Below are 17,373 nucleotides of genomic sequence, written 5' to 3'. Positions count from 1 at the left end.
CTTGAAAATAAAAACTAAATTAAAAAGCCAAATTTTTTTTCTTATTGTTAACAAGTTAGGCAAATTTGGAAATACACCTATAGGAATAGATGATAAAATACTCTCCATTATTCCGTGCTTGGAATCACTTTCTGTATTGAATTTGAAAGCGTGCTATGGAAGAACATTTTTTAGTCATTTTTGATTTTTCTTCAGATTATATTTTGGTAATATATTTTGAATATAGCCTCTCTTGATCTATGCCATTTTTATTAGTTTTCATTTTTCCTTTCCTTTTGGATGAAAGCCTTGGCCGGTCAGAATCATCTTTAGGGACCAAACCTGGCTCCAGGGTTGTTTGCTGAGGTCCTTTTGGTGTGGAAAGAATGGTTATTACCAGGGAAGGTTTTCCTTTTGTTTTACTTGCTATCCAGATGCTGCTCAGACTCTCGCTCTCGCACAGGATCACAGTATGGATATTCCAAGTCAAGACCAACTGAAGGTAAAATCACCACACGGTGACTTCTTTTGTTGTACAGAGTGGCCCCTTCTCTGTACCTATGATCTTGGACTCCCAAGACCTTTCCCTGAATGCGGTAAGAATTTAACAAGAAAGGTTCTTGGGAGTTCACAGACTAGGGACAGAGTGAACCTTCTCTGTTCTGCCCATAACAGAGTTCCAGTCTCTGAATCTTTCCTTGGGATGTAGCACTTCTGATCTTCAGTTCTTCCAGTTGCATTTTCTTAGGGTTTGTATGTGCCTGTGTGTGTGATGGTGTAGGTATGTAGGTGTCTGAGTAAATTGCTTTATTAAATTTTAACAGGCTTGTTGCAGTTAAGTTCAGGTCAGGCCATTTCTTAAAGCTTCCCCAAACCTGGGAAAACTTTATGATCATCTTGGTATATGTTTTTTTTCTGAATTATGCCTAATTTTGTGTAGGCTAGAGGCTTTATATTGATAGCCTGTTTTTAACAGTAGATTTTGGCCTTTTGTGCAGATTTTTTTTCCCCACAGTGGGTTGAGGAGAGGTTGCCTTTATTTGATGACTGTTGTGAACTCCAGAGTTTTCCTTTCTTGTGCGTAACCCATTGTGTCGCACACTAACTGGTGAGCCAGAATGGAACTGCTACATCCCCTGGTCACAGTCATTTCTACTGCACTGAGAGACACCTTTCCCTTCTTTTCAGCAAAGTGTAGAGGAAGGTTCCAATTCCAGGAAAAGAACTGAAGAAGGCAATATTCCCGCACTGCTTACCTCACAGCATAAATGCAGAAATTCTAGAGAAGGTAAGTTTTGGATTAAGGCTATGTAGACCTTTCTTCTTTCTCTCTGTTTCTCTCTCTCTCTCTTTTTTTTTTGGTGGTGACTTTTATTTTTTATTAATGTTTATTTATTTATTTATTGGCTGCATTGGGTCTTAGTTGCAGCAGCATGCGGGATCTTTCATTGCGGTGTGTGGGCTCTTTGTTGCGGTGCGCAGGCTTCTCTCTAGTTGTGGTGCACAGGCTTATTAGTTGTGGCACGCGAGCTCTCTTGTTGTGGTGCACGAACTCCAGAGTGCGCAGGTTCAGTAGTTGTGGCGCGCAGGCTCCAGAGCTCGTGGGCTCTGTAGTTGTGGCACGTGGGCTCAGTATTTGCAGCGCACGGGCTTAGTTGCCCCGTGGCATTTGGGATCTTAGTTCCCCCACCAGGGGTCGAACCGGCATCCCCTGCATTGCAAGGCAGATTCTTAACCACTGGACCACCAGGGAAGTCCCAGTGGTGACTTTTAGAAATGGCATCTATCCATATTAAGCACTAGCAGTAATTAAGACCGTTATAGAGAACTCAAAAAATAGTAATGCTGTCTCTTTGTATGTGAAGTAGTGGGGGCATATGTCATACTTATTTTTCATTCTTTTCTGAAAACCTTTTTTTTTTTTTTTTTTTTTTACCCTAGTCACCACTGTTAACTTTGAAGAAGGTGGTAGTTCTTTTTTAGCAACGTGTGATGACTGGCTGGAGCAAGACCCTTCCTTTAGCTAGCATGCTAACAGAAGATAGCCACACATTTATCAGTTTGCCACCTGGTAACTCAGCTGCCTTGGTCTTTTAAATCTTGGCATCCCTATTATACATTTGATCTGGTTAGAATTTTTACTTTTATTTGTCTTCTTGAGGCAAAGGCCAATTTTCATAGATTTTTTGAAGTTTGCAAAGATGGTAAAATATACTTAATATCTCACAGCCAAGAATGAGACATAAGAAGCCTAGTACATCCTTTGCCCTTGGATGGTCGTCATTAGATCTTTGCCATTCATATTAGATATAGTATGGTCAGGTTAAGTGAGTTGGTCAACATTTTGGAAGTTTTCCCCAAACCCTACTTTATAAAGCATTTCCTAAAAATTTTCCTGCAAAGATAATGTAAAATCATAAATTTCTCAAAGGTATTTTATGGCACGATGGTTTCTAGTATAGGTACCTGACTCACACTTGCAAAATTGGCAGGTTAGACCTCTAGTAACATCCCAGAAAATTATGCTGCTGAAATTATTTTAAATGATTAAATTAAAATTTAATCTGTTTATCATGCTGGATTGTCTTTTTCAAATTGCATTTGAATATAAACTGAATTTTGGACTATCTAGTTATGTTGGAGCTTATTGCAGTCTGCATGGTATTAAATGTGTAATTTTGTTTCTTTAAATACAGGTCCTGTCTTATTTTCTACTCAAAAGGCTGTTTAGAATATAAGAACAGTCAATTCAAGAGACTCTATGAAGTTTGTGATGAAAATTTTGAGAAGAAATAGCTTAGTATTTTCAGGGAGGTGTGCATGTAGAAAGGACAGGATATTTATATGTGGAAAGAATGGCCTCTTTTCATTCCCTTCCCAAGAAGTTATAGAGCTTGAATAGTTGAAGATAACTTTAATATGGCACCCTCTCAGGAATTAGGTTTCGCATAATTTCAGCAATGAGTAAGAAAAAGATAGTTGAAGTTTCCCTGAGCACAGGTGTGCCTTTTAATAGGCAAGAACAATATAATTTGTAAGTAGAGAGGGTAACCTTTTGTTTTAGCAGGGATCCATTTATTGCCGACATTTTTTCAACCGTATGTGTCTTAGCACATTTAAATGCCTTTGGTTGCCATTGGCATGTCTAGGGCATTGGGAAGAGGTAGAGGAGAGTAAGAAAGTAGGAAAAGAGTAAAAGCACAACGAAAAAGATTGGACACGGGAAAGAAGGAAAAGAATTTCATGTGGTAGCAACAAACTTGTGTTTGTAACTCCCTTGAATATCGTCTAGATGTATAACATGAGATCTTTTATTGAGAACATGTGGGCCCTTAATATGTTTTGGATTTGCAGTATTTCTAAATTTTAGATATCTTAACTCCAAAAGAGCCTATTGATCCAGAAAGGACATACGTATATATTTATTTGGACAGCCTAGAGTTCAGTGCTTCATAGTGGTTGTTACCTATGAAAACATATGAATTGTTGAGAAATGTCTGAAAATATGTGGTACCAGTGAGACTGCCCTAGCAACCTTGTGATTGCCCATTATGGTCTGTACCGCCTTGTTTCTATCTCAAGGGTTGGGCCACTATGCCATCATCACTTGCAGTCCACTGAACCAAGCCATTGTCAGGTATCATGTACTAGAGCAAGTCATTCTTTAGTTATTACAGTGGTAGGGATGTTTAAATTGCCAATAAATGACCATTTAGAAATCCTTTTATTAATAGAACAATGTCATTGTTTGGATGCTTTCAGAGTTTATATTCCTTGATGAATGATCTCTAGTGTCATTATTTGCTAATGAAGCCTAAAACGGGGGGAAGGAGATTTGGGCTCTGCCACTGAGAGAGGTACTTGACTTCTGATTCTTTCTTACTGGGAAGAGGAATTTCTTTTTACCTGTCTTACACAAGAGATTGTAAGTATTATAAAGAGAGTCTTGATTCTTAAGTGTTGTGTACATAGTTACCATCCTTTTCATTTGACTTTTGTAGATGAAGACTTGGTAGCAAATTTAACCCAAGATGAGACATCAAGACTGGACCTCGGGTTTGAGGAGTGGGATGTAGCTGGCTTGCCTTGGTGGTTTTTAGGAAACTTGAGAAATAACTATACACCTAGAAGTAATGGCTCAACTGACTTACAGACAAATCAGGTGAATTTCACATCTGAAGAGGAACTTTTTTTTCCTTTTGAAAGAGTAACATTCTTGGTTACTCTCGAACCATACGTTACATCCTCTAAGAATTCCCATTCAGTGCCATGACTTTTAAGTACCATCTCTATGCACGTGTTGCCCAAATCTGTATCTTCAGTGCTGACCTCTCTCCTCAATGCCCAGCTTCCATATCCAGCTGCCTACTCAACACTTAGATGATTTGACATTTAACATGTTCAAAACAGAACTCTTGATTTTTTTTTTAAACCAACACTCCTATTCAGCGTTTCCTTTTTCATAAGTCTGCCTTCCACCCAGTTATTCCAGCCAAGTATCAAGGGATATCATTGATTTCTTTCTCTCTCATATACCACATTCAGGCTATCAACTCTTTTTCTAAAACATACCTGAAATCTAACTGTCCATTTTTTATTACTTTCACTGTCACAGCCTAATTCAAGCTATCACCATTCTGCTCTTTTATATTCTCCATTTTACTTCTCACTTTGTAAAACTATTATTTTATTTTGTTTATGTGTCTGTTGTCTGTTTGACCCCATTGAAATACAGGTCCAGAGCTTTTGTATTATTGACCACTCTATTCTGTTGACTAGATAGAAGCAATAGGCAGTATCTGACGCATGATAGGCAATTAGTGAGTATTTGTTCAGTAAGTGAATGGACGTATAATAATGGCAAAGTAATAAGTTGTCTCTTATGAATATTGTAGAAAACACACGTCATAAAATGTCCGTTGATGAATGTAGAAAGAAAGTTATATTTAAAGTTGTTTAAGAATTAAGAAAGAAGTGTTATATACCAACTTTACCTCAAAATAAAAAAAAAAAAGTTCAGAAAGAAGACAGGAGGTTTGAGTTACCATCAGTATTTCTCATATTTCTTTGGTAAACATCACTGACTATTACAGGAAAGAATATGCCGCAATTAATAGAAGTTTTCTAGGTCCTCAGAACGGAGTGTAGGGGATAGATTCTATTTAGTTGAGCAACTACGAGTTTTTAGCTTTTAAGCACTTTAGTGCTGTTTCTCTGGTGTTAATGGCTGATTTACTGTTAAAATAGAAGATTCCTTGCCAGGTGCTCTTATATCCACCCATTGGTTTATACGTAGTAGTTGCCAAGTAGATATTTGTTGAATGAATACATATCTGTAGAAGAAAGGCTAGGCCTTCTTTGGAGATGTGTGAGGACATTGAGTTTTGGCTTCATTTACGTGGGTCAACATCTCTAATAAACCTCTGACTACAAAAACTCATGTTTGTTTTCTTTATATTAGGATATAGGTACTGCCATTGTTTCAGACACCACAGATGACCTGTGGTTTTTGAATGAGTCAGTATCAGAGCAGTTTGGTGTTGGAATAAAAGTTGAAGCTACTGATCCTGAACAAACAAGTGAAGAAGTAGGGAAGGTGAGAGACAAAAAGGTATGTTGTGGAAAAATTTCACATTGATTGGATTTACACGCATATAGTATAATCTTTTCAGATCTGGTGACCTGACCCTGTGCTGCTTTGTAGAACAAATGACTCATGTAATCCCCCCCTTTTTATTTTTTAATACTTTTCCTATATCCAGTTTCAAGATTTATATTAAGTTAACTAAGCCTGTCCTAAAAATAGGATAGGCCTTCATGGGTAAAGCTCCTAGTTTGTTAGAAGCAATAAGGTACCCTTTTCCTGCTTGTCTAATCTCTCATTGTGGAGTTTTTTCTTCTGGAGACCTTGCTTTGCTAACAAGGCAAAGTTCTCAATGGCCACAACATTCTGTAGGGCAAAAAAAAATCTTTATTTCTTAGACTTCTCAATAGTTTCCATACCTGCTTTATACCTAAATGGAACTAGAAAGATGAGCTCTTCCTACATATTTTAGAGTTTAAATAGGAGGAAGGAAGAGAGTTAAAATTCATAGTACACATGGTGTAAGCACACCAAGTTAAAGAGTCATAAGGGCATATGCTCAAGTCTCAAAAAGTATTGAGCAGCAGGTCCAGTGCTGACTCGGATGAGATTCACAGTAAATATCCATTGAATAAATACTGCAAAAACCAGACCTAAATTGGGTCATTCTTTTAATTTAAAGGTTTTTCATAGTAATTTGGGTCCCTGAAGGATATCCTGATATGTTTGTGGGAGGCAGGTAGATGCTTGGTCTTTGTTGAGCTAGTTATTTTTTGGTAGCATTAGGAGGGAGTACAAGTGATTAGAATGAAGACAGAGGTGACATTGGAAACTTCTATAGAGAGAGAAGGGACTTAAAATACTTGAACTTTTGTGAGAAAGTTGCTATACAGTGGTTCATAATTGTATCATAATTGGTTTCATTCCATTCATTGGATCACAAAACTGGGATTTTAATTTTTAGAATTTAAAATTTTTTAATTTAAAAGACACTTCCCATATTTCTTGACTTTTTTTCCTGGTCCATGGGCATGTTTTTATAGGACAGTCAAGAGTATCACATAACTAGTTTTACTTTTGAATATGAAAAGTAAAAGGTACTTTGTTTTCATTCTTCACATCTAATTTTCCCGTTTTATAAGGTGCTTTTTACTTCCATTTTCTCATGTAATCCTGTTTTATTCTTGTGAATGCCTACATAGATTCTCAAGATAAAAATTTTCCCCATTCAATAATTTATACTCTGATATTGTTTATTTAAATGCATAAATTTGGGAACCCTCTCTCTTCTGAATGCCAAAGATATTTGGTAACCCCTCTGGGTGCTTTATTCTACTGAAATGTCAACTAGGTATGTACAGAATCATGTCTCATATATAAGCTGTCTCCTTTTTAAGTGCTAGTGTTGGGAGAAGAATGTGAGTTTTAAACTGAAGCTCTTCTGTTTTTTTTGCTCTCAGGTAATGACCTCATCTAAAATAGGTAAACCTTGCTAATGAGATGTCTTTGCTTTCTCAGGTGATTGAAGTGGGAAAAAATGATGACTTTGAGGACTCTAAGTCCATAAGTGATGATACTGATATAGAAGTTACCTCTGAGGTATGAGTTTCTAGTAAAAGAGCTGTTTTACACCACCCACATCTTCAGATGTTAATGTTCCAGCAGTTCACTTGTGTTGAAGAATGCCATATCCCCCATTTCTATCTACCTTTCCTAGGTGTTAAGAGGTATTGGTTTCTTTACATCTTGTTAGATTTTTATTGGAATTTGAGAAGAGAAGGGGATGAGTTGATCTAATCCTCTCCCTGCCTTGAAAAGGGTTGACTTAAATGCCTCTCTGTGTGCCTTTCTCCCTGCTTTCAAAACTCTTTGGACATTATGCAGTGGATACACAGTTATTCAAAATAGTCCTGTACTGCTTTTCCCACTAAACACCTTTCTGTAATCCCAAAGATAGGCCTATAAGCTATCTAAAATTCTTGGTCAAGTATAATACTTTCAGTGCTTTCTTAAATAGAAACAAATGGAAAATGGCTTAATTTCCACACAGGTTTCTATTAATGGAGGGCTGATAAATGAATATTGAGTATTAAGCTGTTAGATAGCAGGTGTGGATTTGTCACCAATTGGCAACTCAGGTTTAGATTCAAATGTATACCTTGCTTTTCTCTTTTCATGCTAGTTCCCCATTTCCCTTTTAGTACTTCCCTCAGCTAACTCACTGTGGGAAGAAGTGTGGTGGGGGGAAGGATAAGGAGGGGATTTTACATTTTGCTGTTCAAGGTTATAAAAATTTTAGGTTGTCTCTAGTGTTGATCCTTCCCCCTAGCTCACACCCCACCACTGCTAACCATTATGGTAATTCATTGCAAATTATTTGTGCATAGCTAAGTAATAAGGTGGGATATATTGGTCCATTAAGTGTTCTTGACCATAATACAAGTAGCAGAGATAAGTGTTTCCATCTTAATCAGACTTTTGAGGCTACTTGGGCCCAGAAAACCTATTAAGCAAATAGACAATATTTCATCAATTCAGAGATGCCATGGAATTTAATAAGCTCTATTATTGTATGTACTACTAAAAAAGAAAAGTGATGCCAATTAGACTGTGACACACCATCAATTATGAATTCCAAATCTTTGAAGTTCGTTTGGGTATTTGTATAGCATTTCAGATGAGATCTGAGGATCTTAAACTGGCAAGAATGTTCTGAGGCTCTCTGGAGAACATCCCAGTTTAACAAATGGTTGTGTCCCTGCCTCTCAGTATAGGCAGTTGAGTTATGACTTCTAAACTTGAAGTGCTTGGCCTTCGTTCTGAAAGTAATCAAGTCAGCATGTGTCAAGTCATTGATCCTGTCAAAGCCAGGCAATTATCCACATTAAATACTCTTGACTTGTTCCAGGTAGCTACCTTTGAATTAAGAAAGGCATTTGAAATTCATTGAGCTCTGGTATCTCCTAATTTGAACATGGAGAAGTAGGAAAAAAATTACTTGGCGTTCAAGGCCAAGAACATTCATTTTTCAGAGAATGTGATTTAGGCATACAATTAGCTACCTATGATCCTGAGAGCAGTGAGAGAGCATGAGTAAATGTAGTAGTCTTCAAATTTCATTTTAATTTTAGCTTCCTTTTTGACAAATTTTATAACATTTCTTAATTAGTAGGAAAGAATGACAGAGTATTATCTTTTCTTCATTCTTTAGCCTCTTGCTCAATAAAAGAGTAAGTTATACAAAGAAAAACGACCTAAAAAGAAGGCAGTGGGGAAAAGCAAACAATGTAACTTCTACCCAGACTAAATAGAAAGCTAAAATGATTTAACTTTTTAAAAAAGATTAGCTACATCAAATTTTGGCTTGAAATGGCAATTATGTCACTATCATTGTAAAACTTCTCAAGACTTATTTACACGTAGCTATAGACTTTGTTCAAGTTCTAAGCTAGACCACTGGTGTGGAATGTCTGGATTCTTACGAGCTTAGTGTGAGATGATGAGAATTTGGCCTACTTTCCCTTTTTCTCAGCATCATGTTCTCCACTGAGTGAGTATTAATTGGCTGCACTTGTCTTTGTAGGATGAGTGGCAGTGTACTGAGTGCAAGAAATTTAACTCTCCAAGCAAGAGGTACTGTTTTCGTTGCTGGGCCTTGAGGAAGGATTGGTATTCAGATTGTTCTAAGTTAACCCATTCTCTCTCCACGTCTGATATCACTGCCATACCTGAGAAGCAAGAAAATGAAGGAATTGATGTTCCTGACTGCAGAAGAACCATATCAGCTCCAGTTGTTAGACCTAAAGATATATTTGTAAAGGAAGAAAACTCCAAACTTTTTGGCCCCTGCAACTCAGTGGAATTCTTGGATTTGGCTCACAGTTCTGAAAGCCAAGAGACCATATCAAGCATGGGAGAACAATCAGATAACCTTTATGAGCAGAGAACAGGTACAGAAAACATGGAGGATTGCCAGAATCTCTTGAAGCCATGTAGTCTATGTGAGAAAAGACCACGAGACGGGAACATAATTCATGGGAGGACAGGCCATCTTGTCACTTGTTTTCATTGTGCCAGAAGATTAAAGAAGGCTGGGGCTTCATGTCCTATTTGCAAGAAGGAGATTCAGTTGGTTATTAAGGTTTTTATAGCATAGCTGAATCAGTGAATTGCAGACAGATATTAACAGGGCCTGGTCATGTATCAAAATGTCAGTATTGAGCATCTCTACTCAGTGTGACCCATTTCATACTTTCATTTATTCATGGAAACATTTGTACTCTAGGACATATTTTTGCTTCTAAACTTATATGGAATTTGATAATAAGTTCCTTCGAACTAGATTATCAATTTGGAGACACCATTAACATTAAAAGAGAAGTTAATCACTTCATTCTGTCTTCAAAGATGAGGATCTGGCACTTCCCTGGTGGTCCAGAGGTTAAGACTCCACGCTCCCAATGCAGGGGGCCTGGTTTGATCCCTGGTGGGAGAACTAGATCCTGCATGCCACAGCGAAGATTCCCACCTGGTGCATCCAAAAATATAAGTAAATATTTAAAAAAAGAAAAAAAGATATCAAAAAAAGAAAGTTATTTAAAAAAAAAAAAGATGGGGATCTGGGAGGGAGCAACTACCAGTACAAATAGAAATACATTCATTCTTTCATTTATCAAATTACTTGAAGATTAATCATTTCTTTAGTTAATTTTATTCCTTACTCTTCTTTTCTGTTAGGGAATGTTCTTAGGCCTCAAAATCCAAGATGGCTATTAGAAAAATATTAAAGCTAACAATGAAAAAACATAAGTAATTTATGTATAAAGCAGATCACTTTATGTTGCATTGTTCACAGGAACCAATATTTTTGTAAAGTGCCTAGAACAGTGGTAGCAAACATTTTTGCTAATGTACCTCAAAAAGAATTTTGAAAAAGTATATATGACTTTTTGCATAGTTTAAAAATTGAGGTATAATTAGCAAAGTGTTCCCTTCTAATAGGACATTTCTGTCACCTCAGAATATTCTCTTGTGCCACTTTCCAGGCAGTTGCTCCACTATTTCATGGCTCTCACCTTTGATTAGTTTTCCTTTTGCACATGTTTAATTTGACTTCCAAATTTTTAAAATAAATTTAAGTACTTAGAGAGGATGTATCATCCAGTATATTGTAGATGTCCTTTAAAGATATTTTTGCCCAAACCTTGGAGCTGTAGATTTAGCTGATTGAATTTATAGAAAAAGTCAGGTCATATAAACTGACAAAGCCTATCCTCATTATAAAACTAATCAGCCAAATCAGATTTCATTTTCAGTCAAAGTTTTTGACTTTATTTTTAATTCAGTTAAATGTATTATATACATCTATGGCACAACCTCTTCTCAGCGACAGTTCTAAAAAAGATAAGGCACACAGTTTTTAACCAAAGCTCTCTTTGCTTTACTCTTTCCTCCTGTCTCTTGGGAGTCCGCTAGGGGTTTTTTGTCTTTGTTTGATGCCTCTGAGGTTTTTTTACATTCTGAGGCAATGCCCCATAGTAAGATTTTAGATGGGTGAGAGGCAGCCTTTCTTCTGAAAATAGTATAGCAGTTGTGAAAAGGAAAGTAATTAAAGAGAAATGATAGCTCTGAAGAGGCCTTATCTGATCACGTAAATCTTAGGATAATACATATGGAAATTGAAGATCTTTAAGTTGTTTTCTTTACAGATATTCTTGTCTGCTTTCCCTGTGGAAAAAATCTTGGTATATGCCTGGGTACCGGTATGAATGTAGTCATTTTGAAAACCAAGGCCCTAGAATTATCAATGTTAAGGCTCATAAGAATCACCTGTGTTGCTTGTTATACCCCCCCCATCTCAACCCCCAGCCCCAAACACACACACGTGCATACACTCACAGGAGTGCGCGCGCACACACAGACTCTTTGATCCCTGAGGTCTGGGCCAGGGATTTCCATTTGAACAAGTGTTTCTGAGAAGCTGGTGCAAGTTCACAAACGACACTTTTGGAAGCCCTGCCGTGCCCTAGAAGGAAGGGTGCTTTCAGGTACAAGAAGTAGAACAAGATCCCTTTGTTTAGCACTGTATTTAATTTCTAGAGAAGTTTTGTTAAACTCATAGAACTTTAAAGTCAGAATGTACTCATCTACTCAACGCCTTTTATTTTGCACATGAGGCTGAAAGGATAAATGATTGCTGAAAGTCACAGCTAGTGATAGAGCTATTACTAGAATCTGTCTCTTGTAGTAAACCTTTAAACCATACTTGCTTCCTTCTAATTATTTGTTAAATGGTGGTGCTTATTGAATTTGGAACAACTAATAACCTTAAAATATTGTTGGAGAATATGAGTTGCAGCCAAAATAGGACTTCAGAGAGAACAGAGACTTTAACCCTTTCTCCCCAAAGAGAAAAGGCACAGTAAATGTCAAGCTCTCTTATATAATCAGATAAGTTACTCCTCCCATTGAGAAGACAAGTAAAGATGGCAGAGGAACCTGAACTCTTTTCTCCAGGATTTTTTCTTCTTGGGGAATGAAACTCAGGTCTCTGGCTCTCTCCAGGCATTAGGGACAAGGGTTTTTTCACCCCAGTAAGTAGAACCAGTTCTTCAAGTTCAGTGTTTTGTTAGACTGTTCAGTGTTTTGTTAGACTATGGTAAATGCTCTAAATATTTAGAAAGTTAAATAATTTTCTACCCTAATTCCCCCCCGCCATTACTCTCTTCATAATAGTTTGATAGCCCTCGATTTTGTTTTATTTTTGCCAGTTAATTGCTTTTGCAAGTGATAACTCAAAGAAGGAGCAGGGAGAGCTGGGATCCGCACTTGTACCCTCTGATTCCTTGTAAAGTTGCAGTTTTTTAGAAAACTTGAGAAAAAATTTAAAATTTTTGTTTGTGTGTAGATGTTTGATGCTAATTTGGTGCATCCTTGCCTAGCACAGAATCCTCTTGTGTTACTCTACTTACTTTCTTTTCCCCTTGGGTCACCTAGGTTTTTACTGTCCCCATTAGCAGTAAGTACTTTACTTAGGAGATCTTAAGCTGCGCATTTGAGCTGAAAGTATTACAATAAATGTACACTTGGGTTTACTGTACTTCTATCAAGAGCCTTTTGAATGACTGAAATATTAAAGAGAAAGAAGTGTATCTGTAGAAAGAGGTAGGTAGTGTTTCTTGGTAGCTTATCTGAAATCTAAGATGCTGCATCTGCAGATTTTTTTCCGTCATCCAGGATCTTTATTAAATGTCATCTGGGAGCATAGCACAGCGAGTAGAACTCCTTGCTTCTTGGGGTAGGATGGGTCAGGGATCCTAAAAAGGGCCAAGTAGGACTATCAGAGCAATTCTTTACCCGCAAGAATCTTTAAGCCATCTTTTTTTTTTTTTTTGCGTTACTCGGGCCTCTCACTGTTGTGGCCTCTCCCAGTGCGGAGCACAGGCTCCGGATGCGCAGGCTCAGCAGCCATGGCTCACGGGCCTAGCCACTCCGCAGCATGTGGGATCTTCCCAGACCGGGGCACGAACCCGTGTCCCCCGCATCGGCAGGCGGACTCTCAACCACTGCGCCACCAGGGAAGCCCTAAGCCATCTTCTTGATCTGTTTTTGATTTTGTTCTTTTTTTCAATGTCACTGCGGTACAGATAAGCAAGACATGGTTTGTATTTGAAGACTTCAGAGTTTACTGCTATGCAATGATGAAACCCTTGACTTCCAAACACTGCCATTTATTTTGTAGTTAGGGTGACTGTGTACTCTGGTTTTCTGGAGACAGTGCCAGTTTACCCCTATTTTTCAGCATCCTATCCAGTTCATCTCTGTTGCTCCCCTTTCATTCACAAATGTCTTCTTTTGGACATGAAATTATTATGGTCTTCCTAGTTATAGGTAAGCCATGCTTGGGTTGAAATCTTAATTGTGAGGAATGGATCTGTTAAAGTAGGTGTCAGTGGAGTTTATTGTTTCTGCTGCATCACGCCATAGACTTGTGATTAATGAAATCATCCCACATTAGCATCAGATTTCTTATTTTAGTTATATAAATTAATATTTATGACACTGTTATCCCAGACAAAATGTTCAGTGCAGAAATGACAAATCCTTAGAAAAGCAGTGAATTTCTAGATTATAGCTAAAAATGTCTTCCATCTCTTATTGTTAGCTCATTTTACTTGCACCGTAATTATAATATTTGGTAGGCTTTTGTATTTAATACTTCAATCAGACTTTATAAAAATCGTAGATCAAGGCTTTAAACTGATAAGCATTTCTTCACAGTCCATCTATGGAATATCATAGGTTCCCAATCCTAGGCTTGAACAGTGGTCAGTGTCCAGCCAGGCCAGCTTCCAAACTGCCATGAAGTTGTATAATATAAGATTGAATCACTGCCAAGCATTTGAAATATTCAGTTGTGTTTTAATAATAATTTATGTATATTTAGATGTATGTAATGCTTTGTGGGACGTTATTTTGTTTGTAAGAATTTATTTTTAAAGGTCAGGATCATGTGTAAACTTTTGTAATGTCAGTTTGATGCAATGTTGGCTCCTTTGACAGTTGCTGAGAAATTAGTAAATGTTAAGATCTCGCATTCTACAAAGCTATTGTAGTGTTACCTCTTGGTTTTCTTTAGAAAGGAGGAAACCTGTTAACCAGCTGTTTGATTTTTTTCCTACAGAGAGTTATATGAACTTCTGAAAGTGTATGATTTTAGATACTGTGAATCTGTTGTTTTCCATTTAGCCAGATATCTGCTTAAATTATTCAGGCCCGTGTCCTAAAGAATTCATTTTGACAGATCTTCCATTCATGGGTGTACATGTGTGCACACACTATCAAGACTGTTAAAGCTTTTGCTAAAAATGTCTGTGGACTGGCTGTGTTTACAATCTGTACTTCAAAGATAAAGGAACCTGCAAGCTCTCCCCTGTGCCAAAAGTAGCATGTACAGTGTTTACAAATGTCTGAAATTTTGCACTGCCATACGCTATGCCGAGATTACTTTGCTGGAATTTTCCAGATTTGTGATTAGCTGAGGAGGAATATAGAGGACCCTAAAGCTAAACTGGAAATGAGGATTATCTGAGGTAGTGGTTCAGATAGCTCCCCAGACCTAATCTGAAGACAGTTTTTCAGATGGCCTTGAGATATCCTTTTGTTGACAGGGCTTTCCTTGTTTGCCATTGCTATATTCTTTCTTTAAGAGCCACAGATCTCTTCTCTCCTATGGGAGAATGTCCTATTAGCATTTTGAGATCTTTTAATGCAATGAAAGTGCAATCCCAAATAATTCTACTATTGGTGAATGTGGCATTGTTAAAGAACATATTATAATAAACCTACACTTGGGTTTACTGTACTTCTTTCAAGAGCCTTTTCAATGACTGAAATGTTACAGAGAAAGAAGTGTATCTGCAGAAAGAGGTAGTTAGTATATCTTGGTAGCTTATCTGAAATCCAAGATGCTGCTTCTTCAGATTGTTTTCCTTCATTCAGGATCTTTATTAAATGTCTTCTGGGAACATGGCACAGCAAGTAGAACTCCTCATTTCTTGGGGCAGGATGGGTCAAGGATCCTAAAAAGGGCCAAATAGTGCTGTCAGAGCAACTCCTTTCTCGAATATTTGCTGTAATTTGGCAAATTGACATTATTATAACAGTTTATTAGAGCATCTAATTTCTTATCCTAAGGCATTTTTGTTTTTTGTGTTTTTTTTAAACAGTAAGTACTTTGATGTCAGACATTTCCCCTTCCTTCCTTCCATCCTGTTGCTCTTTTTTCTTGGAGTTCAAAGTTATTATCTCCTTCTGGATATTGCTTTTATACCAAAGGCCTTCTGTATTACCCCTTGGGTGGTTGTAACTACAGTATCTTTAGATAAGGTTCCTCTTTTCCAGCCAGTCCTGGGGATTGTTTCTCTTGCAGAGTTAGGTGGTAAATTCTAGCAATAAGAAGGAAAGATGTGACATCAGAACTACCAACTAGTACAAAACAATGGTAGTTGAGGATTTGTGTGTATGATGGGGCAACAGGGGATTTAGCTCCCCTATTGTCTCAGCATTTAGAAATTGAGGTCAGCCTGTCCTCTTCCTACAGGAAGATTATTATTAATTTTTAACTCTTTTATTTTGGAGTATAAGTGATTAACAATGTGTTTCAGGTGTACAGCAAAGTGATTCAGTTGTACATGTATCTGTTCTTTCTCAAAGTCTTTTCCCATTTAGGTTGTTATATAATACTGAGCAGAGTTCCCTGTGCTATACAATAGGTCTTTGTTGGTTATCCATTTTATTTATTTATTTTTAAACTTTTTATTTTATATTGGAGTATAGCCATTAACAAAGTTGTGATAGTTTCAGGTGCACAGCAAAGTGACTCAGTCATAGATACACATGTACCCATTCTCCCTCAAAGTCCCCTCCCATCCAGGCTGCCACATGACATTGAGCAGAGTTCCCTGTGCTATACATTAGGTCCATGTTGGTTATCCATTTTAAATATAGCAATGTGTACATTTTGTTCGCTACAGTTTGCCTCATTTTTTCCACTTCCTTTTTCATAACGAATCAAAATGTCTCCTTTGGTTTTTTCTTTCCCCCTTTAGAAAGTTATAGAACATGTTTTAAAGGAGGAATGAAATGTTTCTGGCTTCCTCAGCACTTGGCAAGGCAGCCTCTTGAATAGAACTCTCTCCTAGTCTATAGCTAGGAGCTGTTAAGTGCCTCTTGGATAGAGATAAGGAGTAAGATTATTCCACCATGGTGAGTCCCAGTCTTGACCTTCTTAAGCCTCAATTTTTCTCATCTGTAAAATGAGTCCACATACTACTCTTTCTACCTCATAGTTTGTTGTGGGGATTAAGTGTGGGAGCACAATAGAACCTCTAATTGCCTTGAATAAGATATTAGAAGTTGTTACGCTTTTGGTAGACCAAGCTCTGGGGTATATATTCAGAATACCTCATGTCCTGGAAGCTGAACACGAACTCCCCTTTGTGCCTGCCTAGCAGAGCCTATATTGCTTCCTTTTACCCATGCCTCTAGCTCAGATATCCTTTGCTTGACATGAGCTCTTGTCTAGAAGAGTTCTGCCTCTAGGTTCTGAGAGAAGTGTGTGTGTAGATTTGGCTAGTAGCTACAACTGCCTTGCTATGGTCTTGGTATAAAAAATTCTGTCTTACATGCACTTGAGTAGATGGCATAAAATGCAGTCGGTATACAGAAAGCATGCAATTTTCCAAATAACATATCTGATTAGGTAGTCATAATTAATAGGAGTAGCAAATGTGGTTTCATAAAATGGGAAGAAAAAGGCAATTTAAAATAACTGAATAGTGACCAGCCCACCAAATGAGAAAAGGAGATATTTTCATGAGTTCTTGCCTAATCTTTATAAGCACCACTAAGTTAATAGCTCTGTATCTTTTTGGTGTTTGCACTATATAATGCTTTTAATATCTGTTGATTCTGTTGTGCTTTTTTGTGTATTAAATATTTTTCATTTTGCCATTTCGTGTCATTATTGGGGAAATATGTAATTGTTTTTGTATATAGCAAAATCTTGTCTTCTGTCTTTATATCGTCTTTGGTCTGACAGGAATGAAGAGAATAAATAGAAGTTATTGTACTCAAAAACAACAACTTTTAATCCCCCCCACCTCCAATCAACATACACACAGTTAACTATTAGAGTAATTGCTGTATTTCATTTTTAGGCTCCCAATCTTGAAGGAAACCTCAAAATTTTGCAGAGTATTTTTAGCATTGAGCTAAGGCAGCGAGTTGTCGAGTTTCCCCCACTAGAG

General features: G+C 37.3%; 1 protein-coding gene across 5 annotated transcripts in view; it reads left to right on the top strand.

The window, feature by feature from the left end:
* The window catches only part of MDM4 (MDM4 regulator of p53), a 42,707-nt gene extending 25,630 nt beyond the window's left edge, over nucleotides 1-17,077 (top strand). The window contains exons 6-11 of one of the 5 annotated variants that reach the window (XM_082615425.1): nucleotides 414-481; nucleotides 1,168-1,267; nucleotides 3,981-4,141; nucleotides 5,441-5,590; nucleotides 7,082-7,162; nucleotides 9,147-17,077. In XM_082615425.1, coding sequence (XP_082471551.1) covers nucleotides 414-481; nucleotides 1,168-1,267; nucleotides 3,981-4,141; nucleotides 5,441-5,590; nucleotides 7,082-7,162; nucleotides 9,147-9,719 — 1,133 coding nt within the window. In that variant the 3' untranslated portion in view covers nucleotides 9,720-17,077. Of the gene's footprint in view, nucleotides 1-413; nucleotides 482-1,167; nucleotides 3,564-3,980; nucleotides 4,142-5,440; nucleotides 5,591-7,081; nucleotides 7,163-9,146 lie in introns of those variants that run through there. The other 4 variants (XM_082615426.1, XR_014293521.1, XR_014293520.1 and 1 more) reach the window with 4 other exon arrangements.
* Nucleotides 17,078-17,373: the final 296 nt, after the last annotated feature.

This window comes from Mesoplodon mirus, assembly GCF_964341445.2.
Source record: "Mesoplodon mirus genome assembly, chromosome: 3".
NCBI classification, from domain to species: Eukaryota; Metazoa; Chordata; class Mammalia; order Artiodactyla; family Ziphiidae; genus Mesoplodon; species Mesoplodon mirus.
Note: the sequence above shows the minus strand (reverse complement) of the source record. Positions and strands in the feature narration are given on the sequence as shown.